This window comes from Magallana gigas, chromosome 8 (genome assembly GCF_963853765.1).
Source record: "Magallana gigas chromosome 8, xbMagGiga1.1, whole genome shotgun sequence".
Classification (NCBI taxonomy): domain Eukaryota; kingdom Metazoa; phylum Mollusca; class Bivalvia; order Ostreida; family Ostreidae; genus Magallana; species Magallana gigas.
Genome location: NC_088860.1, coordinates 32,232,419 through 32,257,169, shown reverse-complemented (window position 1 = coordinate 32,257,169; position 24,751 = coordinate 32,232,419). Strand labels below are relative to the sequence as shown.

The following is a 24,751-nucleotide window of genomic DNA, read 5'->3' as shown; positions in this document are numbered from 1 at the left end:
AGACTGCAATGTAATGAAAAATCCAAATTAAAGTATGGCAATTCTATTAATAAAGAAAAAGTAATCAATATTTACGTTGTTTTATTCTCAATCAGGTGACCTTTTGCCTTTGGTCTCTATCCATCGTCGTGTCATTCAGGTGACAACGTTACAATTTGAACTTTTTAAACTACATGTACAGGGCCAACTGCAACCATCTTTGGTATTGAGCTTCTGTAGTGCAGGATGCAGGTAAATTTCGAAGTTTATAAACCTAGCTTCCCTGTCAGGGACCTCATGGGCGTGACCATATATCCTAAAAACTCCAGGTTTTCAAAAAAAAAATATTCGCTATACTTCCGCATGTGTGGGAGAAAAACCTAATGCATAGGTATAATGTTCATGTTTCTAAACTGTGAAATTTATGGTTCCAGGGTAAGGGGTTTAGGCACTAGCGTGGGGCCAATTTGGTCATGTTTTACAAATGTTTTAGTCTCCTCTACTATATACTAGTAGATCCCTATAATACCCTGAATTGATAAACAACCTATCAGGATAAAAGGGGTACTCTATATAAAATTTTATGCAAAATTAAAAAAAAAATGAATACGTTAAACAGCTGGTATTTTTCGGAAAAAGTATAAAAAATCAAAGCCCAAGTAATATGCACAACTCTGATATAATTCTATATACAATAATGGCGTTTAAGTCACCGATAAACTTTCTTAAATTCTCTGTTTTTGTTTTTGTCCCATTAATCGATAATACCTACTTACAAATGCTTTGACATTTTCACAACCATTAAAATTGTTGATATAATTGTATACGCCGAAAAATTCATCAATCAAGTCTTAGTTTTAAAACTGAATTAAAAATACATGTATTGCTACATGTAGTACTCTGACCAGCATTTAATTTATAATAAACATCCATGTAAAATATTCTTTTTCTCTTATTAAAATCTTTGAAGCTTTAATTTACTTGCTTTTTTGTCATTTGCGAGCTAGTCCTTATTTCTGCACAAGACAATATGGGTTAATATACTCAGAAATATTATTTTAAGTATACATGTATGTATAAAGATTTTGAGTTATGAGCAGAAGATTATCAACTCAGATTTATTAGGTCACCTAGCTGAGTCATTCAGTTTGAATAATGCTTTACGGGAACACCAATATTGAGGCTAATTCCAAGTTTTCATTTTATTCTATAACATGTCAAAAATTCAGGAGATTCCAAAGGCTGTATCCTCCAATACTTTGCTCTTAACTTCTCTATTCACTCCTATTCCTGTGAAAAGAACCCCGAATGCATACATAAATTTCATTCAACTAACCCCCTCCCATTTTCTGCACCTGAGCATGTTTTTATTTTTCTTGCATGTCGACATATTTGATAGATCAATGACCTGTGTGCAAGGAGCAAAAGTATGTCACCATACTTGCTATCTATTCAAGATATATTACTATAGTTACTCTTTACACAATTGATCAGAAAAATATAGTTACATTCTTAATTATCAGGTACAACATTAAAAAAGTGTTTTGAATATCGATTTAGATTGAGCACGCATTAGGCCACAGCAATATAATTTTTTTTGTTCGTCGGACATTGAATGGAAAAAGGTAGGAGCGAGCGAGCGATAAAATGTTGGGTTTTTTTTGTCAGGCAAAATTTTTCAGGCGGCACTTTTTTTTTCTACTTGTTTCTGATTTCTAAATTAAAAACTAATGAAAATACGAAAATAGGCCGGAAATATAATATAGAAATCGCCGCATTATTTCTTGGAAGGGGAAATTGATTATAATACATTGTATTACATGTACAGTTTTATTAAAATACGAGCGCGCGAGGTACGACGATCAAAAAATGATATCAGTGTGGTCTTACATGAAAGAAAACAAAATTAACGATTTCTTAATACCCCCCCCCCCCCCTCCGTAATGTAAATATTCCTACGCTTGCTGCCTCCTCAATCTTTTTCACGGAAATATACTAGTTGGTTGTTCTAGGATTGACAGTTTTTCACCAATGAATATTGCTGATATTATCACAACAGTTACTAACATATTACTTTCATGTTTTTTGTTTGCTATTTATCACAATCTTTTTCGAGAGAGAATTTCAATTATTAACTGTGTATGAGTGTATGTTTTTCTTTCATTTTTTAATGACGGAATGGTTATGCAATGGTTTCTGATCTCGCTAGTGTAGACCTGGGTTATTTGTTGCGGATACAAATGTAAGGTAACAACAAAATAAAGTTTTGCAGTGTGTGCATAAATTTTGTATAAATCAAGGATTGTTTTCAAAGAATCTGTACTATTATATTAAAATAGTAGGCTCGAATTTTTGGGCTTTAATACCGAGAAATCGGAAGAGTACTGTCATTTGATTTATATATTCTAAACATTATTGGCACTAACCAAGATCTGTTTACCAATTTGTTTTTATTTTTTCTCAATCAAGCTTCGCTAATTAATAATTAACGGAAATTCCTTTAAAAAATCCGGAAATCATATCATCCCAATAACTTGGAAACACTGGGATTAGGTGGAGGACCTCAGGAGGTATTCATAATAAGCGTTAGAGGGCACCTATGACCCCTGCAAGAGTCCAGTTAGCTCACCAAAACTTTGCATTTTTTAACATTTCACAATGATATAGGGGTGAAAAGTGGTTCATTATCTACCTTATCTTTGAAGTGTGCATCAAACAAATACCAGGGTAGTGTAGAGGACCTATGGGGCTGTTATTTACCTGTCTCAAATTTATGCAATAGGGTTACAACCAAGTGGCTCCCAGGGGTTCTGGTTTATTTCAGGGGTTTATGTCTGACTTAAGCTTGATCACAATAACTTGGAAACACTGGGATTAGGTAGAGGACCTCAGGAGGTTGTCACTTTAAGCGTCATAGGGCACATACGACCCCTACATAAGTTTAACTATCTCACCCGAAATTTGTCATCTTTTAACATTTCACCCCTATATCATTGTGAAATGCTAAAATATAACAAAGTTCGGGAGAGCTATCTAACTGAACCCTTGTAGGGGTCATAGGTGTCCTCTTACGCTTATTATGAATACCTCCTGAGGTCCTCTACCTAATCTTAGTGTTTTCAAGTTCTTGTGGTCAATCGTAAGTGAGATGTAAACCCCTGAAATGAGCCAGAACCCCTGGAAGCCAATTGGTGGTACCCCTATAGCCCAAATTTGAGACCAGGAAATATTATATATTTTTCTGTTCGAGTACTCTCAGTACTTTGATGAATATCCTTATTGGCTGCTACCTTCTACGGGCTTAGTGGCTGCTGTTAGTGGCTGCTAGCTTCAGCCTGGTGTCCCGAGACACAGTTAGATTATTCTAACTAAGCAGAGTTTAGTAAAATTAATAGTTTTATTGTAGGCTTAAAGCTTTATTATGTAAATGGCAACAATACGGTGTGTCAATGTTTCTATTTCGTAAATGTCCGATATCATATACAATGTCTACCCGTGCACGCACGGGTCAAAGTCTAGTTTAATTAAAGAATAGTGAACACAAAATCGAGCATGCCATTTCCCGAAAGAGTATTTATTCCAAATCCGTGCGATGGCTGGGAATCTACCGGATGCCGCTAAAACTCGAAACGGGAAAACTACGAAAGTCTAATCGGCTTAATCTTTAAAATAAAAAAAAGATTTAACAAGTAAAATATTTTTACGTGATATTTTCATTTTATTTTGATAATGAAGCTTTCGTAGAAAACGGAACTTAAAAAGGAATTTCTGATATAATGATATTTACTAGATAAGGTATTGAACAAGCTAGAAACGAGACACTTGTGAAAAAAAATTTTATTTCTTTAATAAAAACATTTAATATTTGTTTATTTAATCAGAAATTGCAAGCCATTTAGCATCGCTCAAGAACAAGCAAAAACAGAAATAAATTGATTAAAATTTTAACATTTAAGAGACAGACAGTCCCTAAACAAAACAATAGCTATCGAACCCCAAGAGTTAAGATCTTTTGACCCAAGACTTTATTTTCACGTAATCTAGGACGATGTTAGGCGTCAAACTACGAAAGCCGAGAAGGATCATTCGAGATTCGAGATTCAAAATACGAGATTCGAAATACGAGATTCGAAATACGAGATTCGAGATTCGAAATTCGAGATTCAATATCTAAATTAACCAATCAAATCATGGATCTGAAACCTGTATCCTAGCAACATCAAACTGTTCTAAATAAAGATCATTGGTACATGCTCTTTCCTACAAATAAATGCTATGTTCACTTCTCCCTACCTAACTAAATAATTATTTGTATTTTCTTTTACACAGAATATCTAAGTAGACTAGTAATAATGCTTCGCGGATCTAAGTGATTTTGTTTGCCCTGGTGCATTTCCACCTGATGCGTTTGAACCCTGGGGTATTTCACCACCAGTAATAGTTTAAAACCCGGGTTTATTCACCCCTTTTGTGTAAAAATGCGGTTATGGTAGAGAACTTCATAAGCGTAGCTAATTTTTTCTGTCGCCATACACACAGAACATCAAATAAAGAAACTATGAGTGGTGTGTGGAATGCATCACCTAGCATTTTCTTTTCCGTGAGGGGGTTTGGGGTATTTGTGATGTCTTACATTAGCTAGCGAAAATGATAAAAAAAACATGAAATATTCCTATTCCTATCTGGATTGTTGTCGTTGAGGTTGTAAATCATTATATCTTCTATGGTTTAAAACTTTATGATAACCTATATTTTGACATGTCGATTATTTCAATGAATTTCGTTTCATAGCTAAAACCACACTCAGTTTTTATTATTTGGATTAAACAGATCTTTCTTCGCGAGCCGATTTTTACACAGTTGGGGCGAATACACAACGGGTTAATATGGTTCGGGGGGAAAATACATACAGGACAAACAAAATCACATAGATTTGCAAAGCCCACAGTGTTATCACTAATTTAATTGTTTATCCTGTGTGGGGTCAATTTATCAATGTTAATTTAACCATTTTATAACCACAATATAAGAGCTATTAAGACATTTATTTGTAGGAAAGAGCATGTACGAATGATCTTTATTTAGAACAGTTTGATGTTGCTAGGATACAGGTTTCAGATCCATGATTTGATTGGTTAATTTAGATATTGAATCTCGAATTTCGAATCTCGAATCTCGTATTTCGAATCTCGTATTTTGAATCTCGAATCTCGAATGATCCTTCTCGGCTTTCGTATCAAACACTATAAGCCATATATAATATATTGAGTAACTGTATACATCACTTGGCTTTGTCGCGAAAAATGTTTTTCACAAACACATCATCAATCAAACTCTGACGTATACCGAAAACAGTTAACGTTGTATCTCATAATAAGAGCCTACATGCACTGGCGTCGGAAGCAAATTGAAAGTGGGGGGCTAGACTAATCCTCAGAATTATTGCGAACAGAAAACCTATTTTCCAAAATTATGAAAATCCTAATCCGTGCGTGGGGGGGTGTATTGTTTACAAGATTTTGAAATGTGTATTTTGCTAAAGTTTAATTATTATCTAAAAACATTTAGAGTTATCTTCCATTATCATATTGATATGTATTTTCTGCAGTTATCTTTCTTTTTTGAACCTAGAGTTATCCTTTCATTATATGATTTAGAGTTACTTTTCCTAATTGTTGACTTCCTGTTTTGTTGTTTGTGTGACCCACACAAGGACACTTAGTTCACCCAACATGTTTTTCGTATTCCTATGCTGCCACACACTGTAAGTAGTTTCTGTTGATTTATATTACATACGCGGCTATTCATTTATATGTTTACTGTTTTGTATTTTATATAAATGCAGTTTATAAGTAAATTTCTCATTATCTCTAAAAAGTATGGAACGCCATTATTGTCATTGTCAATCTAAGTAAATAACGTACGTTTGTTACAATTTTCTATGGAAACCCATTTGTGTTAAAATTCATTGTTTTGGACCTTATCTTCAATACTGTTATTTTTTTCATTTCTATTCTTTCATTACAACTATTATTATATGCATTTTGTCTTTACATGTACATTGTTTTTGAGAACGTATGAGTAATTCATACTTTGTTTTTGTTTCAGTTTTTTACCGCATACACAATAAATACGAAGCACTGGATTGTTGTGTTGGTTAACTATCTGTAGGCAAAGGCAGAATAGGGGGGGAGTATACCTATCCAAAAAAATGTTTCCTACCAACCCCCCCCCCCCCCCAATCATGAAATTCTTAACTGTTAGATTATAATTTATATGATCTTTACTGGAAATTTACAATCACCCACTTTCTTCCTAGATGTTCAATGGTTATTTTAGGATTTTTTCTCCGATACTTTCGGCGCTAGAGTTTCAGCATGGCCGGTTAACTTTTGCCCAGCGGGTTTTCTGTATGATTTGTGGGCATTATGGCAGTCTGATTAGCAAACAGTGTTTATGTTTACATACAACAGGTATTTTTCGCATGGGTTCTCAAAGAGAGTTAAAATTCGGTATAATCCATACAATGGAAGTGTTGATTAATGTACGCTACATAATGATACAGATATCTATATATATAATAATTTCATTTACTCAAACATTCAGTGACTTGGAAACAATGTTTCCGGTTTCTGATAAAAAAAAAAGTACCCCACTCCCCCCAAAAAAAACAAAACAAAACAAAACAAAAAAAAAAAAAAAAAAAAAAAAAGACAACAAATTTTCAAAAATGATTCTTAATTAATCTAGCAAATACATGTAATGCACTGATGTGTCGAGCCACACTAAAGCAACGCACTGTGATATATGACAGAATTCAGCTATTCAGAAATGTAATGATTTTCCTCCGTTTTTTAAATAAACCCGTGGCTTTATAATTGAGAAAAATTGGCTGTAGAAAAATCACAGAAATGGAACATCAAATCTAAACCAAAAAAAATCCCCGAATCACATTGTATTAAATCTTGTCGAACAACACGTCGTTTTCTTAACCTAATTCTAATTCATTGGCAACAATTGCACTGCACTCCTACGTACATGCATGTTTATATACACTGTATATCTGTATGGATTTTACGTTGCACATAACGTAACTGCATGGAAATCTACGCATAAATCTACATATACATATTGATTTTGTCGATGGATTCTTACTATATGACAGATCCATAACCCAAATTACTGATTTATTTAAGAAATAAGGAATCATTCTTGAAGTATTTTTGGATGATCAAATAAGGCCGGGGTGATCAAATCCAATAAAGCCCAAGGGGCTTTATGATAGATTCGATTACGCCCTAACGTTATTTGATCACCTTATAATACTCAAAAATGATTACATACTACCTATATTTATATTATTTAAAATATTTTTCAATCAAATATTAAGTACTTGACATTTTCACTTTATTTTATTTTGTATAATTATCCAAACCCCTTCTTGCACCCGAACCACGTGAATGATAACTGTACTGGGCGATACGTTACAAAATCGATTCGTAGTTATTAAGACAACGACACGGGAAAATGTAAATATTTACTGGTGTAGTATTAACTGGACCACCTCATGTATTCTCCTCTGTGTAGCAGTTTGTATCCTTTGGAGTGGATACTGTGTGAGTGATTGTTGATACGAGTAAAGAGCAGCCTGAAGGTTCCCTGTCATCTGTTGACAGATCCCCAGGATTTCCCAGGAGATGTCTCTGAGTAGATCATCTACATACATCCCCTGATCATTGTGGACTACGACCTGTAACTCATCTAGAGCTGCCTGTGATAATGTCGTATCAATGTGTCTGTAACACAAAAACTTTAGGAAATGTAACATTACAAACACTGGAATTTGTAATGTATTCCCTCCTTTCTGTACACACTTTTGCTCTGGTAATAGTTCATTGATATAACAGATTTCGGATTTAAGTATGATATCCTGTGCTACAGCCTGTCTCATCTTTGTAGACCAGGACTGTCCTCCTACAGACTCATTATACCTCTCTCTGTCTACATGTCTATTATACATCAGATATGGCTGTGCTAACTTGACCTTTGTCATCTCTAAAACAGATAAAGCTTCTCTGTATCTGAGTGTCTTGTAATAATACATGGCAATGTACAACATATCAGAAATACACCCAAACTTGGCTGTTAATTTCAGCATGTGACAGGAAATTTTGTCTACAATATACAGCTGTTTATTGACACCTGCGAATGTGTACATATTTTGTAAGAGAAAAGAGGTTCGGTGAAGGACAGAGGATGTAAATTTCTGTAAGACCAAAACTTGATATTGTGTCATTGGCGACTCTACAAACTGTTCTAATATGTGTATTTTTTTGGTAATATGGCATGGATTCACAATTGCATGTACACATTTTAAGGACTCAAAGGCCACTTCTTCATCATAAGCAGCTTCGGACATCATCATACAAATAGAAAGTCTAGGATTGTACAGGACTTCAATGATGTAGGACCTGATAGAGGAACTCTGTAACAGACAGGCCAGACCTTTCTTGTACAATTCATGTAACTGTAAGAACAATCTGTTTTGTGCTGAGCCATGGACTTTTGTCAGAAACAGGTTGTTTTGTGGGATGAAAAAGTTTGGACAGATCCCCTCATACACCCATTTAAGGAGGAGTTTAAAGCAGAGCCAGAAACCACCCAGGAGATTTTGTGGACTCCAGTAAGGTAATGTGTTTTGTTGAATTGTCCAGAAAACTGTTGTCTTCATGTGATAGGAGCACAGCAGTTTACTGGTTTCATCTGATTGTTGGTTTAGAACTTCTTTTAAGAAAAGTTTTAACAACCCATATGTCAAAAACTGACAGTGGTTCATTGACGACACAAGTTTATATTCTGCACGAGAAAAAGAAATTCTCCATTCTTCATTTTCATGAGGTCCTAATGGGTGTCCTATTGCTACAAAATGACATCCATTTCTGACAATGTCATCAACAACTTGAGGATTAGGCCATGAGTGACATCTGTCTGTCCATAGGGAAACAGAGGGAGGCCAAAAGTCACTAACAAAACAGTGAGCAATGTCGTATTCATCACCTGCTATGTTACCACTACTGCAGGGTCCATGTAGTGTAGAATTACGATCTGATAAGATCGATAAAGTTAACTCTCTGTATGTAGAACTAGATATATAAGGTCTACCATTCATTCTGACACATGCTGAATTGGCGGTTTTGCTTGCAAATGGTGTCAGTAACTGAAGTAAAATGAATCCTGGTGGACTCTCAGAACTCTCAGAGAGAATCAAGGCTGTATTGGCTGTGTTGTAATACTCAGACTGAGACACGTCCATGATTACTCGGTGGCTGTTTGGCCAGATCATCGTGTCAATATCTGATCCCTTCAGTCTGAATCCTTCTCTATAGCTTCCACTCAGCATCAACATGTCCGTATTCTGATGCGTGATTCGTCTATCGATCATCTCCGCGATGTCAATCATCTCCCTCCTCATGGTCACTTGTTGTGATGTCCCAACTAACTGACACAGTACCACAAACACGGACTTGGACATGTGTTGCATTCCCTCACATCTGTCGTTATTGAAATGTATATATTGGAAACTTATCTTTTTTGTTTTTCATTCACATTATTCACAAATATCTACAAATCATCAACTGGAAGAAGTACTTCTATTGCTTAAATCTTTTATAAACTAATTAAGATAACAATTTAATGCACTTACATTTGTGGGAGGAAAGACTCCATGTTGAAAGAAATAAAAAATCTGAGGAAATTAATGGTGTTATGTTCATATACAACTCTATCTTGAAAACGGAAGTTTGACATTTAAGGAAATAAAAAATGTTTGGATTAAATTTTGATGTAATTGAATGTATAAATGTACATGTATGTAAAGAATAAAAAAAACCCCGCTAAACTCCAATTAGAAATTAAAGGTTTTCAGAGTAATAGCTGACCATAGGATTCATATTCCTACAGTTATGTCCTTCCCTTTTTTGGTTTAAGGAAAAGAATTAATTTCAGACTAGACTTGTCCAGACTAGATTGTGAATTGTTCAGACTGCAATGTAAAGAAAAATCCAAATTAAAGTATGGCAATTCTATTATTAAAGTAAAAAATTAAATTTTTACCTTGTTTTATTCTCACCCAGGTGACCTTTTGTCATTGGTTTCTAGCCATCGTCGTGTGTCATTCAGGTCAAAACGTTACAATTTGAACTTTTTTTCAATACATGTACAGGGCCACTACAACCATCTTTGGTATTAAGCTTCTGTAGTGCAAGATGCAGGTAAATTTTGAAGTTTATAAACCTAGCTTCCCTGTCAGGGGCCTCATGGGCGTGACCAAATATCCAAAACACGCCAGGTTTTCGAAAAAAAAATAATTGCTACTTCTGCATGCAATATGTGTGGGAGAAAAACCTAATGCATGGGTATAATGTTCATGTTTCTAAACTGAAATGTATGGTTCCAGGGTAAGGGGTTAAGGCCCTAGCGTTGGGCCAATATGGTCATGTTTTACAAATGTTTTAGTCTCCTCTACTATATACTAGTAGATCCCAAAAATACCCTGAATTGATGAACAACCTATCCAGAGAAAAGGGGTACTCTATATAAAATATTATGCAAAATCAAAAAATGAATACGTTAAACAGCTGGTATTTTTCGGAAAAAGTATCAAAAATCAAAGTCCAAGTAATATGCACAACTCTGATATAATTCTATATAAATGCAATTGAATGCAAAACAAAAACTCCCCTTTTGAAAACCGTTGGAGATCTGTACAATATACTTGATACTCTTTTGGCAGCCGCCTGCCTGCCATTTTCATCACTTTACTAGTAGTAGCTGGATCTTTTTTACGGAAAACCTGGTTAAAAACCAAATGCATGATTACGATGTCTATGAAGCCCTTTTCCTAAATTGTAAACGGCCCCTTTTTTTACGATCAGTTATCTGTAGTCGCTTACTGGACGGTTCATATAGAATCTGACAAGACTGAAATCTTTATGAATCTGATTACTGTTCTTATTTTTAAAAACGTTTTTACATGTATATGCATTGTTTAACAAATTTTAATTTAAAAATATCAACTTATATTTAAAAAAAAACTATCATAAATTAGGCGTATATAGCTTTTTTTGGTACTTGTGGTGGTAATTTTTTTTTCTTATCTCTTCCTTTCCTAAATGTTATAAAACATCTAGGATTGGCATCATTCAAGATATTAAAGACAGCATAAATTATTAAACAAAGAGACTTGAGAAGGTATATTATTGACCAATGTAGGTAGCAATATGAACATAAAACATTTTTAATAGTTTATGATGGTCCACTTTTCAAAGATAATGTACCTGCAAAATGAAACGTTAATTCCGACATTTATGTTTTTCTTAACTTACTACAGGCCATATTTTATTTCAACTTTAAGAATTTCACATTTTAATGAAATTAATGGTTAAAGAGTAACAGGTATTTATTTATAACATGAAAATTGAACATTGCTAGGTTTTAATGCATGTTATGAAACAGCAAAACAAATTTTAGCTTATAATATGCATGTACTTGATCAAAGAACACCTTTTACACTTTTAACAATGTAAAAACACCTGTTCACTGTCCAATGAGATTACAATTTCATTCACTCCTTTAACATAAATACACTTGTCAAAATAAGATTGGAATAATAAATGTGTGTCCACTCAACAAAGGTAGTGACATATTCGAACACAAATGTTTCTGTGTCCCATAGTAAAAGACTGTAATATAAGGTTGGAACCTTGTATGTTGAAAGAACTTTCCTAATAAAAAGCAACCATATTATTCAATTCAATAACTTTGTTAACTCCTTTAATATATAATTATATCAATGTTTTCACAGCTTCTATTTGCAGCTGTCTTTTTAGTTAGACTGTATAACATAATAATAACTAAATAAATCCAATAAATAGTTCATAAATTATTAAACCCATTTTGAAGATAAACTTATGAATATTCATGTACATGTAGAGTGTTCATCAATTCCATCCTTTGACACTGTCTTAAAATGTTCTCTCCACTCGCTTCTCTACCAGAAATATATCACAGCTGTGGGATATCATGATTGTTGGACAATGATATACAAGGTCTGTATCACAGTCTTCTTATTGTGGCACAATGCATCACTGGTAAGGATTAAACTCTGTTCAATCTTCACTAGACACTGCATATTAGTTCAACCATTCATATTTTCCACCAGAGCGTCAACCATATCATCAATGGTCAGTGGTTTCTGAAGCATTGCTGCAATTGAAATATAAACATTCATGTATGCTGTAAAGTCATCTCTCTGTACATGTATCATAGTCTTGGAATTTGTCTTTGTATGATGTTAGTGAGAATTATTAATATCAATCAGATTTTACAATTCTAATAGAAGTGTCAAATATTGGATTGTTTCAGCTCTTATATTAATCAGAATCGGACTATCTCCAGTAAAATTTAAAAGGAAAAGATATATGCCTGTAAATAAATTTTTTTGTGAAGATATATCAAACACAATGGCTTGCCCTGATTTTTTTCCATTTAGAACTGAATTTGGCTTTCCGACAGTGTACTTTCAATACATAGAATATTTGTCTTTTCATTTTTAGATATCATAGTAGTAAAATTTACTATAATTGTGGCAGCACTGGCTGAAGTTACCTCTTGATTTTCAATTACTCATATAAAAAGACATTGAGATTTTGATCCTTGTACATGTGCTTACCATTGATTAAATCTTTGGGTGGAATCTCTCCTCCGTGAGCTAGGACCTCCCTTCTGAAACGCTCTCCCATTTCTCTGTGAAATAAGTTGTGAATATATTTTATAAAAATCCACTTCATTGTTACATAATTCTTTTTGTTAGTTAGTCAAAAGACATGTACATGTATACATTTATGCGTGTGTTCATGCATGTGTACTGGTATATTTTGATATCTACGGCTAGAAGGCGTGCAAAATATATATTTCAATTTTAAATTTCAGAAATAGTATCAACTGTATGAAATTTGCATTTTTTACTGAAAATATTGAAGATACTGCAAAACTGTGTATCCTAATACCATTTACATCGCTTCTGAAACAAAGTGAGTCAGGTAGTCTAATTATTGCCGCTAACTATGCACACCGAAGTATGGTCACCCACCTGTCTAGGGGATCCTCCTTGAAGCACTGCTGCCAGATTTCTGATGCCACCGCCCGGGACATCAGGTAGGAGTAATAGCGGGCTCCATAACCATTCAAGTGGCCAATGCGCAAGTGGGGAGCCTGAAAGTTAAAAAAAATATCATATCTTTCAAAAACATTTATATGTTTGTTTATTTGTATCAATATTGGCATATTAAATTCTCATTTTGCTTTTAAATTATTTATTCACTCATTACAAACAATTTTTTTTAACCCTATAGGTTTATGGTACATGAACATTAGAAGATTATGGGTATAAAACTAAAACTGACTTCCCAGTAAGCGTGAATTTTGTTATAAGCATGCTTGCTTAAACTGTTTTTACTGTACTGTAGTTTCCACTTACTGTGCCTTCCACGTAGGGTACCCCCATGTACTGGTTGTGGATTTCTGCGTATAGCTCAGTGGTAGACTTTTCCAGAGGGTTCTTCCCATGAAGCTTCTGACTCAGCATGGAGTACACTATCTGAACTTGCATTTCCTTATTAAATGGAAAATGTCATTGATCTTGATACAACATACAGTAACGATCAGACCCATCAAACAGAAAGCAAACACCAACTAAAGCCTGGGTTTACTTTCAGGGTTTATTCTGGGTTTACTAGAGTGGACCCAGAGTAAACCCAATGTAGAGTGAACACACTAGACCATGATCAGAAGTATACCCCTGAAAGCAGACACTACATGTGTATTTGGAATATACAAGGGGCAGGAATTACAGGCAGTAAGATGGTAAGATAAGAGACGGGTCTGCTTGACACTTCAGTGCGTACAGTTGACCCCAAATGCAAATCACGAGCAAACCCAAAGGAAACCCCAAGTGGACACAAACTTTCAAAAAGCAGACCCAGAGTAAACCCCAAGTAAACCCTAAAAGTAAACCCAGGGTTTAGTTGGGGTTTACTCTGGTGTTAGGTTGCGTACTGTGCTATTGAATATCACTTACAGCATGGATGGAGTACAGTATCTAGTCTCACAATTTCTGTCTCCAAGATTTAGGCAATTTATTTTTCTACAGATTTAATGGTTGACATGCAACATATCTTTATATTAAATGTTTAAATTAACATGTAGATTTTATTAAAAAAACCAACCAAACATTGAAATACTGCATGAACTGATAGTGGTGGAAAACATAAAGGAAGAAATAACTCCTAGATATCCAGCTATCTTTTCCGAGCCTATTTCTATCAAAATATTTATAGTACTTACAGTGGCTGAAAACATATTGCTTGCTTTACAATACTTCTTAATGGCTTCCATGGGTAACAGTTCTCCTGTTCGAAAATGTCTAGCAAACAAACTGATTACCTAAAGAAATGAAAAAAAAAAATAGAATAAAAACAAACAAATGAAAATGATGGAAAAATCAAGTTCATACGGATGCATTGTGTTTGTTCAATAATTCACAGATTAATCTCACCCTTGGGTCTGTAGCAAAAAATTCCATAAATTCCGAGGGAACTTCAGCAAAATCAGTCGGACACCTTGTACCTGTCAATAAAATATCCCCAAAAAACTTCAGCAACAAAGATTAGGATAGCCCCAACGGAAAATTTTACAATATATAAGCCAACTTTCTCTACTCAAGCACTCTTTCCCCACAGTCATCTTACACCATCTAACGGTACATACTGTAAGTATATCACCATAAATAGATAAACCTGAATATTATGATTGAATGTGTCAGTGCCAAAGTAAAGTAAAGTAAAGTAAAGTTAACATGTGTAAGGTATTTGTTTTCATTAATTGAATTTGTAATTGTTACTTTTAATAATTTTATTTTTGAAATTGTTGGAAATAAAATGAATTATGAAAAAAAGATGAACCTGTGACATGCTGATACTTGGTTCTGCCCAGCATGGAGTGCATGGCATGGCCAAACTCGTGGAACAGGTTCCTCATAAGGCCCGGGGTCAGCAGTGTGGGGATGTTACCGCTGGGCCGGTTCAGGTTACAGTTCAAAACCACGATAGGGAGCTGATACGTTCCGTCGTCTTGTTCTCTCCCGCCACGTATTGTACAGTGGCAGTCCTACAGAGTGAGAGAAATCAGACTCAAAAGTTGTACTAGATATGTACTGTGGGGAAAACCTTTTATTGGTACTGTAATAAACGTACATTGAATTAGCACTGGTCTTTTGATTTGTTATAATCCACTAATGTTAAAACATGCTAATGCAAGATTGAAACCAGTTAACATGGAAGTTTCTTGTCTATATCAAGGCTAATCTGTAGATGTGAAAAGAACTATAGTTGATAAGGGCCTAAAATGGCCCCCTAAAATGAACATCATTTTTTTTCACTGTACTCAATGATAAGCGTATGCCTAGAGTGACTAAACCTTAGTATCCAGTAAATTAGTATGCGAATACAAAATCAAATGATATATCATTTCCATTTTGCTTGACGATGATTAATATGAAGCTCTTACCATCATGTGTTTTCCAGGTCTGTCAAACAGGTCACAGTAGATATAGCCCAGCACTCCCTCTGTTCTGTGAACAGCTGCCTGTGTCAAATCAATAAAACAATCTCTTTTAAACTAAATTGTACAACAAGTAATAAAAATCTTGCAACTTTCATACTGGCTACAACTACTGTAGATTCCTTATTTTATGCGAGTACTTAATTCCATGATTCTTTCGGTATGCATCAAATTGAAAGAATATAAAATTGCGAACACCAATTTTTTATTATATATTTCTTAATAGTTTACATCTGTCAAAAAAAATTAAAGTGAGATTTTACGTGGACATTAATTACGCGTGTTTAATTAGGAATTTACAGTATCAATGTATACTGCTAAATGTATACTTGTTCAATTTAAAGTGATCACATTAAAATCTGTGGGGGTCAATTTTAATGGAATGACAGTGTTTCAAAGGATCTGACATGGGCTCATAATTTTGTAGATTTACTTCTCAGATTAATAAATTAGGTTTCATAATTCATTGAAAATGCTTATCCATGAATTTTGAGCCACCACAAGCTTGAAGAATTCTTCAGTATATACCAGTTTATAGACATCATTGGACCATAATTCCCCATTCTGTGGCTCCAGGGCCTGAAGCGACACATCATACAAACTCCTCAGCACAATGTTTATCCCCTCCATACAGTTCCCCAGCGAGAAGTAGGGCGCAAACTCCTCACCGCTTATGTTGTATCTAAATAGAATAATGCCACAATGCATGTCAATCAGTAACTCCTAAATTTACCTTCAAAAAGTTTAGAATACATGATATTTGGCAGAAATTGATTTTTAGCAGGATAGGATACATGTAGATCTGATTTCAAATTGTTTTATTTTTTAATGTACCTAACAACATAAATAATTGCATGGCGTTTAGAAGAAGCAATTTTACCCCCCAAATAAATGCTAACCAAATCCTCATGCAGCCAAATGTAATATGTTTACAGTATTTTGATGGTAAATAAATTTTACTGACTTGAGATGTCGCCCAAGGGCGGAGTAATATGGAGTGTCCCATGGTCTTAGCACCTGCAAAAATACAATGTACTGTGTGAAAACATGCACAAATCTGCATTGAGAAACCAAGCCAGAGGTTTGTAAACCATTGTATTTTATTTTAACCCTATCCTTTTATGAACAACGCAGTACAGTTAAGGCGGTCAATAAAAATATGGGCAAATTTTTGTGATGAAAACACGTATATTTTAGTTAAACTGGCATGTCCTTTTTAAAATCAATAACAGTCGCTCAAATGCAATATATTTCTAAAATATATATATAACAGTACAATATTTTAAGTTCATAGTGGTCACGTGATATGGCAGTCGCATGGTACAAGCAGATGTATTTGTGGTTTTGAGGTCATTTAAAAAATTCAATATTGCAAGGGCATAATCATGTTAAAATTCACAACTGAATTATGAAATAACTTGATGTTATATCGTAGATTTTGAAAAACGGTGCGAACTATTTAAGATAAGAATATTTGTTAGTAGAAACCGTAATTTATAATGCATATTTTGAATAATTTTGAAGGTCACAGGGTTAATTTCATTAAAAAATAATTAATTTGTAAGATTTTACAAGGATCGTAGAAGTTTTTAAGTTACATAGCATATTTCAAATTCACATGTAAAAGTTTGTCGGGATCAGGTAAGTGTATGCCCTTGCAATTAAGTGATTTATTTAGGTACTCAGATTTTAGATATACGATATTTTATACAAAACCGAGGTGGCTTCTTTATACGATGCATACTTTTAACAAAATGAAAATAAGACTATATAGGTAGCATTCTACTAATAATAATTTTAAACAAAATATTCATTTATACTTTTCCGTTAATGTATGACATTTATTTTTCTTCGCTATAAAACTGCACGATAGCCTTCAATGATTTAACTTAATGCGTCATTTTGAAGCATATGACGTCATATTTTGTAGTACAGCGAGAACGACATCTCGCTTATTTTTCAGTGTGTACGATATAACAGACATCAAAATTGTAAGTAATAGCATTTGTTGTTTTTAAATAAAAGATTAGTATAAGTTAATTTTTCTAATAAATAGATTAATAAGTACTTTCGAGGTTTGTAATATACTGTGATGTCATAATGCACATTTCCCGTACTTTTTGTCTGAACGGAGTTTATTGACAGCCTTAACTGTGCTGCGAAATACATGTACATGAATTGTCTCTCTGCTGTTACCTTGTCGTTACTTGAGGCTTTCTCCTTCTTCAGCTTCAAAAGTTGCTTGTGTTCTTTTTCAGCTCTGAGAGGAAAGCATAGAAATATACATATGCAATTTGATAATAATTTTGACAAAATGCTTTCCATACATGTATGTATAATTATGAAAATACAGATCTACCTGCCAAGATAAGTGTACAATCTTTTACTCCTTAGTGCTAAAGTACTTACCGGTAGGTACATGTAGTTATAAAACAAATAAATAAGACATTTACTGTTTATCTCAACTGGTACTTACATTGGTTTAATCCTTTCTGAGAGAGCATTCAAAAATTCCTCTGCCATTTCTGAAGACACAAGTGAAGATGCATGTTTAAAGACAACAGTGCTGGACTGAAAGCCATATATAATTTTGGTATTTAATGGGTTTGCTTTAAACTTCTAAAGCATGATAAGCACATACATAAATATATGTAAAATTGTTGGAACGTAGTCCAACTAGAGATATTCCCTTCATTAATTACTGATTTTATTAAGAATTTACCTGGTGTTTCAGCCAGTGTACCCTTCAGGGCTCGGTGAGCAAAGGAGGGGAACCCAGCAAGTGTGGCCAGCTTATGACGATTCAAAATCAGAGCATCCAACAGCCTGGCCTGGCTCTCCATGGGATAATGATACACTCTGTAAGCTGCCTCTCTCACCTACAAAACAACAAATGGTTCTTCTTTCTTAAAGGCATCTTCTGTTGCAAAAATTCATGGATTTATGAATTAAAACACATGAAAAGGTAATGTGTGATGTACAGTGTATCCATCGCACATGATCTTCTCACACATGTACATTGTAGTTTGATTTCTTGCAGTTTGATTTAATAGAATCAACTCTTAATACATGTACTGTAATCCATCTTTTGTCTCCCAATCTTGTTTGATATGTTTGATCACAAAAATAAAGTCACCCTGAGCATATTTATGACTGTTTAAATTCAAAATTATAAAAGTTGCTGAAAATAAAAGTTGATTTACAGTACACATTTTGTTCATAAGAATCATACCTGATCATTCCAGTGGTCTAGATGAGCTCCACTTACAACCACGTTATCTCCATCCAGATTAAAGCTGTAACAGGAAAATTAATAACAGCATGAACCTACATATAACTATCTGTGACTTCAAGCAAAATTTCAAATACTGTAGAAGCACATATTTACGCATCTTTGCTAGCCAAGGGTGACGATCCACTTTGTTTCTCTATTCACCCAGGATCATCACCCTTGGCTAACGAAGATGGTGAATAGAGAAACACAGTGGATCATCACCCTTGGCTAGCAAAGATGATATTTTCGTTGGGTTAAAATTTGAATTTGTTGTTTTTAACCAAATACAATTTCAATGGCATTTAATTTCGTCATATATCGTAATCCCTAAAATGTATCATGTATTACCTCTGTATTTATTAATGCTTGAGTTAAAAATTCGCCATGGATTTAATTTTGTTGATTTATACTGCCAACGAAAATAACAAAATTAAATCCTCCACGAATATTTCTGCTTAATATACAGTTACATGACCCACAAATAACAAATAACACAAACCTGTGTTCACATACATGTACATAATTGTATGAAAGGAAAAAATAAGACAAAACATCAAAGCTTTTACAATGTAAGTGGAGGATTTCTCACATACTCCAAAGTATCGATAGTTACCATGGCAATAAATATTCATAGCAAGCAATCGATGGTTTTTTGCTGCTTTTTACACCAATGTGTAATAATGTTTGCAAACAAATGAATTTGGTGACTGTGCATGAAAAAACTGTGCATAAAGCTATCAATTACACAAATAATTGGCAACTGTGCATGCCTAGACTTGACATAAAACGCTTTAAAATGTCTTAAGAGAAATGATACTAAGTAAGGCGTGCCTACCAGTGTCTGAGATGGTCTGGTAGCTGGTCCTTGGGGATCTCCACTGATGCGTGGCACCCCTCCATAAACATGTTCCCCATCATTATAACATTCTCTGATAACTTCACATAGGTTTTCTTCTGTTAAAGCAAACACAAACCAAAAAAAGCATTAAGATTGATCAGCAATAGACAATATATCAAAGATTCTTAACATTAATTGCTGCATAGGGAAATAACTTTTGTTGATGCGAAATTCATTTATTCTGAACATGTGGGTCATTCTCAAAAAAGGTGGATTTTTTCAAGTACCACTTGTTTAAAAACAAAGTACTTACAACCAGATTGAATTTATCATAGTTTGTATCGGGCATATCATGATGTTTGTTTGCTAAAATATGCCAACAGTACATCAAATGAAAATCTATAAAAATATGATATTTACAAACACATGAAAAGGAAACAGTCTTTGGTGTAACGCATAAGAAATATTCATAAATTTCATTAAATCTTATTGTTCATGCATTTGGTTTGGTGTTAAAGTTATATTTTTTGAAGTTTTTCTTGAACTTAATCATAAAAAAAGAATTTGATAATGTATTTTCCTTAATTTTTCATATTTGGTTTGTGAATGAGAAATATGCATCTATCTCATGACATTGTATTGCACACTGAAAACTTCTTCTCCATTTAATGTCTGATTTTTTTTTGGGAGACACTTGTAAGTGATATGAAAAATAATCTTAAGTGAAAAAACCTCAATATTTCTTGAAAAATCTTTGAAAATAAAAACAAAATAAGGGATGTTACACTAAGGACAATTATTGTTAGTCCAAATGTTATACCAAGGACAACCTTTATTTAAACACAAAAATATCAGATTTCAAAATAGAGACAACTGAATGTTTTCATAGCTATAACTTATGAATGCATATATTTAACAGTAATCATTATCAATGTGCATAATAGTGCCCCTAAAGTCAAATTATTTACACAATTTAGTTCCAGCATGTTTCACCAAGGACACTTATGCTACACCATGGACATTGTCTATTATAAGAATCAAAGTTTTAATATTTCAATTTGTTTTGAAAGCTTGAATGTATTTTAAATGAATTCAAAATTACCAAATGCACTTTTCAGCGGATATATTATACATGTTTCTGTTATTCTCTACAAGTTCAGGCGTAAAATTTAAGTTTGTTATACAAAAGACACAACATGTTACACCATGGACACCATTTTATCCAGTTGATGAATAATTTTAGTATTTTATTATACTACATTGCATAATCTGTCATAAAATGTATTTATACAATACTTGTTTTATTAATTTTTCTATCAGAAATACATGCATGGGAATTGAAATACTCTTTTGTGTAACATTAAAAGTCCTTGGTAACACATTTTGTTTAAAGTCAAATAATATTTTTTAGGGAAAATTTGTCTTAAGCTGTAAGTCCAATATCAAATTCAATATTAATTATACTTGAATTGATAAATTTGATTTGATTTGACAATGCTGAATTTTTTTAAAATGAATATTTTAGGTCATATGTCCTTGGTGTTAATTGTATGTGTCTTTGGAGTAACAAAATATTACATGATTGAGAAATAATCTAGATCTACAGCAAACAGATGCTTCAACATTATATATAAGCATAAACTAACAAATGTGATACATTGTGATATATTTATTGAATAATTTCATCATATCTTTCCCAAAAAAATAAATTATGTAAATTATAGTCTCTGGGATAACAGTGATAGTCTATGGTGTAACTTTTTGTTCTTGTTACACCAAGGACTGTTACACAAAGGACATATTTATGAATTAACTTGTCTCTGCTAAATAATTACTGCTCCCTCAGAGTAAAAGAGCATATTATCTGCTACAACAACACATAGCAACAGTTTGTCTGTTTTCCAGAGTGTCTAAATATTTCTTTTTCCTAAGTATTTCCTGTTAGCCCAAAGACAATATAAAAAGTTACACATTTATTTCTACTTACTTATCATTAAAAAAATTGAGTAAATTTCATCTTCAGCTATTTTGTCTTCTATCATTGTTTATAGCTATACGATGGGAATAAGGAGGCATCAATTATCTTTCAAATTACTAAGAATAGCAACTCTTACACACCAATATTTTGTTTCGTTACACCATGGACATAAAAACATGTACAGACAAACTTGATCTCGCTGAAAATTATTGTTCATATATTTTCTTCGTCTTTTTGTTTGAGAGAGGTATTTTACTTACCTTTTATCTCTTGACCCTATTATTTTAATAAAAAATGGTCTTACTACCTTACAAAACCTATTTAAAGTCGCAAACTCTGAGTGGGAACAGTCAAATAATGTGAAAAAATCAACTTATAAACTTTCTAAATTTTTAAGATTTTGTAAGAATTAACTGTTTATGTGCCAATATGTATGCTAATATATATCCAAAGGTAGCACAAAAGTGGAACTTGGCAAAAATCAAGGATTATACTTTCTAGTGCCCTTGAACAACCCAATACCACCTTTTTTGAGAATGACCCATAAAGTCATAAGGCCTAAAAAAAAAAGTTGTGTGTTTCGGGTAACCCGACCTAACCTACAAAAATGGCCCGATCCTACCATTTTTAGATGTCTGATTTTATCCGATTGTGAATTTTATATTATTTCCGTTAAAAAATACGTTTTTAAATATGAAACAAAGAAACATTCTTAGGATTCATGCCAAAAAAATATGATAAAATAAAAAAAAATCCCTACCTACCTAACCTAATTTTTTCATCAGTGTTACCCTAAACACACAATTTTTTTTTTAGGCCTATTTAAGACCAAGAGGTATAATTGTTAACTTTATCATGGTATAACTGTACGTACCTTACTGTCTGACAGATGACAACCACTCAGGTCAAAGTCAAACTTAAATAGGTGTCCTACACGTTGGTCTACTGCGTCCATTGGGACTACATCTTCTCCAGACTCTAGTACTTCCTTCAGGACATTATAAATGGCCGTGTTTGTATTCAGACTTAACAGAAAAATAAAGAGTAGTACAGCAAACCTATTACATTTAGTGTGTAAATTATTTTGCAGAATTTGGATTTTCAATAAGTCGGTGGGGATTTGATTAAGCGCATTTCTAAATTGATATATTTATACATATGCAAGCATAGAATTTGACAATGAACTTTATATAGCGGAAGCTGCTTTTGGCCCAAAAAAGCTAAATAGATTAAACAGCTTAATTTAATACATTTACAGTACTTTAGAAGGTTAGGTTAATTGTAAACAATTGGTACCGTAATCTTCAAACTAGTGAAATTAATCTTGCTATTTACAACTGACATCTTGGCACAGTAAAACGTCACTTGCATTCTGTTAATCATTTTTCTCATTAGCATTCTTTTTGTAATAAAATGTATTATAATAATCTGTAATTGTCTGTTTCATACCTCTCTACAACGTTTGATAAGTTAACTACCGCATACTCTGCTGCAACTCTAAAATCATGGTCTGGATGGGATACTCTCACAAATTCTGCCTGCATTGGATAAAACAGCAATCACAAATCTACATACATGCATGTTCATAGATTATATATTTACTGCAAATAGGTGTATCTTTGTATCTCATGTCAGTGATTTGAGAAATAAAGTAGTCAACTCTTGCTAAGAAAAGGCAAATCACATATAGCTACATACATGTACACGTATGTCTTATAAAATGTGTAAAAATGCAATAACATTTTTGTATATTGTGCCTTTTATCATGTTCATGGTTGTACAGATGGCTTAGAGAGAAACAAAATCTTACCATATCTGCAACACAGCAGAGAGTATTTGACATTTCGTCGAATATGGTGACGATTTTTCGCTTTCTGTTTGGTGATAGTGCCTCCACCACAAGGCGGTCCACCTCATGTTCCACTGAATTTCTCAACAAATCAAATCCTACCTGAGACGTCAGCTCTGGTATGAGAAACAATCCCTGAGAACATCAAAACGGCAAGTTTAATCAATATATTGACATTCAGTGATTACGTTTGGCAAAATAAAGTAAATCTTCATTTTTTGAGACCAAAATGCAGTATGCAGGCTTTCCATTTTTTTTTTATGAGAGAATCTGAAAGGGAGAATAACTCAAAATTATCTTTTAATGTGTTTGAGAATAGAATTTTGGGTTATTCCTGTTTTCAATATATGCCTATGAAATTAATTAATGTCTTAAATACTGAATTCTAATTTTTGAAGAAAAAAAAATTGAGGGGTGGCAGTGTGTTCAACTCAAGAGTTTTATTTACAATATTGATAATTAGCGTATTTATGTAATTTATTTTAACGGAAGAATTCAAATATTATTACCTTATTTTCTTTGCTAGTAGAGTCCCAGTCAGTTTTCTTTGGAGCAGGAATGGAGTTGAACACTGATCCAAGTGGTGACAAGGTGGACACATATTTCTGTGCACCACCGAAGGCACCCATTAATGCCAAGGACCTTTTATTTAATAGCCTCATCTTTCTTTTTATCTGTAAAATAAAATTAACAAAACAATTACATGTATGTATGATAAGTACTACAGTAACGTGGCAAATGTAAGGCACATCTTTAAAAATGTTTTACCAAAGTTCCACAAATGTTTTACCAAAGTTCTACATATACACTCTGATATGCAGTTCACATAACTTTTAAAAATAAAAAAAAAAACACATCAGAATTCACTGTAAAGTATTGAACTAATTTTAAAATGAATAAAGGTCATAACTGGAATATAATAAAGTGAAAATGAATGTTGCAAACCTGGATCTACACGAGCTTTTAGCAACAAAGTTCATCTCGTCCCCGGTCTCGGCTTAAGATTTCAGATTTTGTAACTCAAGGGCGCAGACATCTTGTTCTTTTTAATTTTTCAAATGTAGAGCCCGATCAAATAGTTTATATATCATAAATAAATATCTTGAAATTTAGAAGTCTGGACTCGTGACATATTATGAAGAATTTCAATGTTGT

At 33.4% G+C, this 24,751-nt stretch overlaps 2 protein-coding genes and 1 long non-coding RNA gene across 3 annotated transcripts; 1 reads left to right on the top strand and 2 right to left on the bottom strand.

Annotated features, from left to right (window-relative positions):
* The first annotated feature begins 5,480 nt into the window (after positions 1–5,480).
* Positions 5,481–6,124, top strand: LOC136270874 (uncharacterized). Its single transcript, XR_010708752.1, has 2 exons — positions 5,481–5,743; positions 6,088–6,124. It is a non-coding gene; the product is annotated as an uncharacterized lncRNA (long non-coding RNA).
* A 576-nt stretch (positions 6,125–6,700) lies between these two features.
* On the bottom strand, positions 6,701–10,630 carry LOC117690254 (uncharacterized). The gene has a single exon (XM_066068515.1). It carries the CDS (start codon positions 9,518–9,520, stop codon positions 7,517–7,519), a length of 2,004 nt encoding a protein of 667 aa, XP_065924587.1. The 5' UTR covers positions 9,521–10,630; the 3' UTR covers positions 6,701–7,516.
* Positions 10,631–11,216: 586 nt separating this feature from the next.
* On the bottom strand, positions 11,217–24,681 carry LOC105341064 (mitochondrial intermediate peptidase). The gene is made up of 20 exons (XM_066068514.1): positions 24,542–24,681; positions 24,106–24,270; positions 23,558–23,731; positions 23,197–23,285; positions 22,622–22,772; positions 19,767–19,885; positions 18,890–18,953; positions 18,380–18,536; positions 18,134–18,182; positions 17,854–17,917; positions 16,622–16,674; positions 16,186–16,339; positions 15,604–15,681; positions 15,000–15,204; positions 14,594–14,664; positions 14,383–14,481; positions 13,517–13,651; positions 13,130–13,251; positions 12,710–12,783; positions 11,217–12,243 (listed from the first exon to the last, which is right to left on the bottom strand). Exons 2-20 carry the CDS (start codon positions 24,256–24,258, stop codon positions 12,176–12,178), a joined length of 2,079 nt encoding a protein of 692 aa, XP_065924586.1. The 5' UTR covers positions 24,259–24,270; positions 24,542–24,681; the 3' UTR covers positions 11,217–12,175.
* Between the last annotated feature and the right edge of the window lie 70 nt (positions 24,682–24,751).

Bases quoted from the DNA above. Each gene is read 5' to 3' on its own strand.
- LOC117690254 (XM_066068515.1), bottom strand. From the start codon at position 9,520: ATGCAACACATGTCCAAGTCCGTGTTTGTGGTACTGTGTCAGTTAGTT.
- LOC105341064 (XM_066068514.1), bottom strand. From the start codon at position 24,258: ATGAGGCTATTAAATAAAAGGTCCTTGGCATTAATGGGTGCCTTCGGT. The intron at 22,773-23,196 runs GTATGAAACAGA...TTTTCTGTTAAG, and splicing joins TTATCAAACGTTGTAGAGAG to TCTGAATACAAACACGGCCA. The intron at 14,482-14,593 runs GTGAGATTAATC...TCATTTCTTTAG, and splicing joins TTTTTGCTACAGACCCAAGG to GTAATCAGTTTGTTTGCTAG.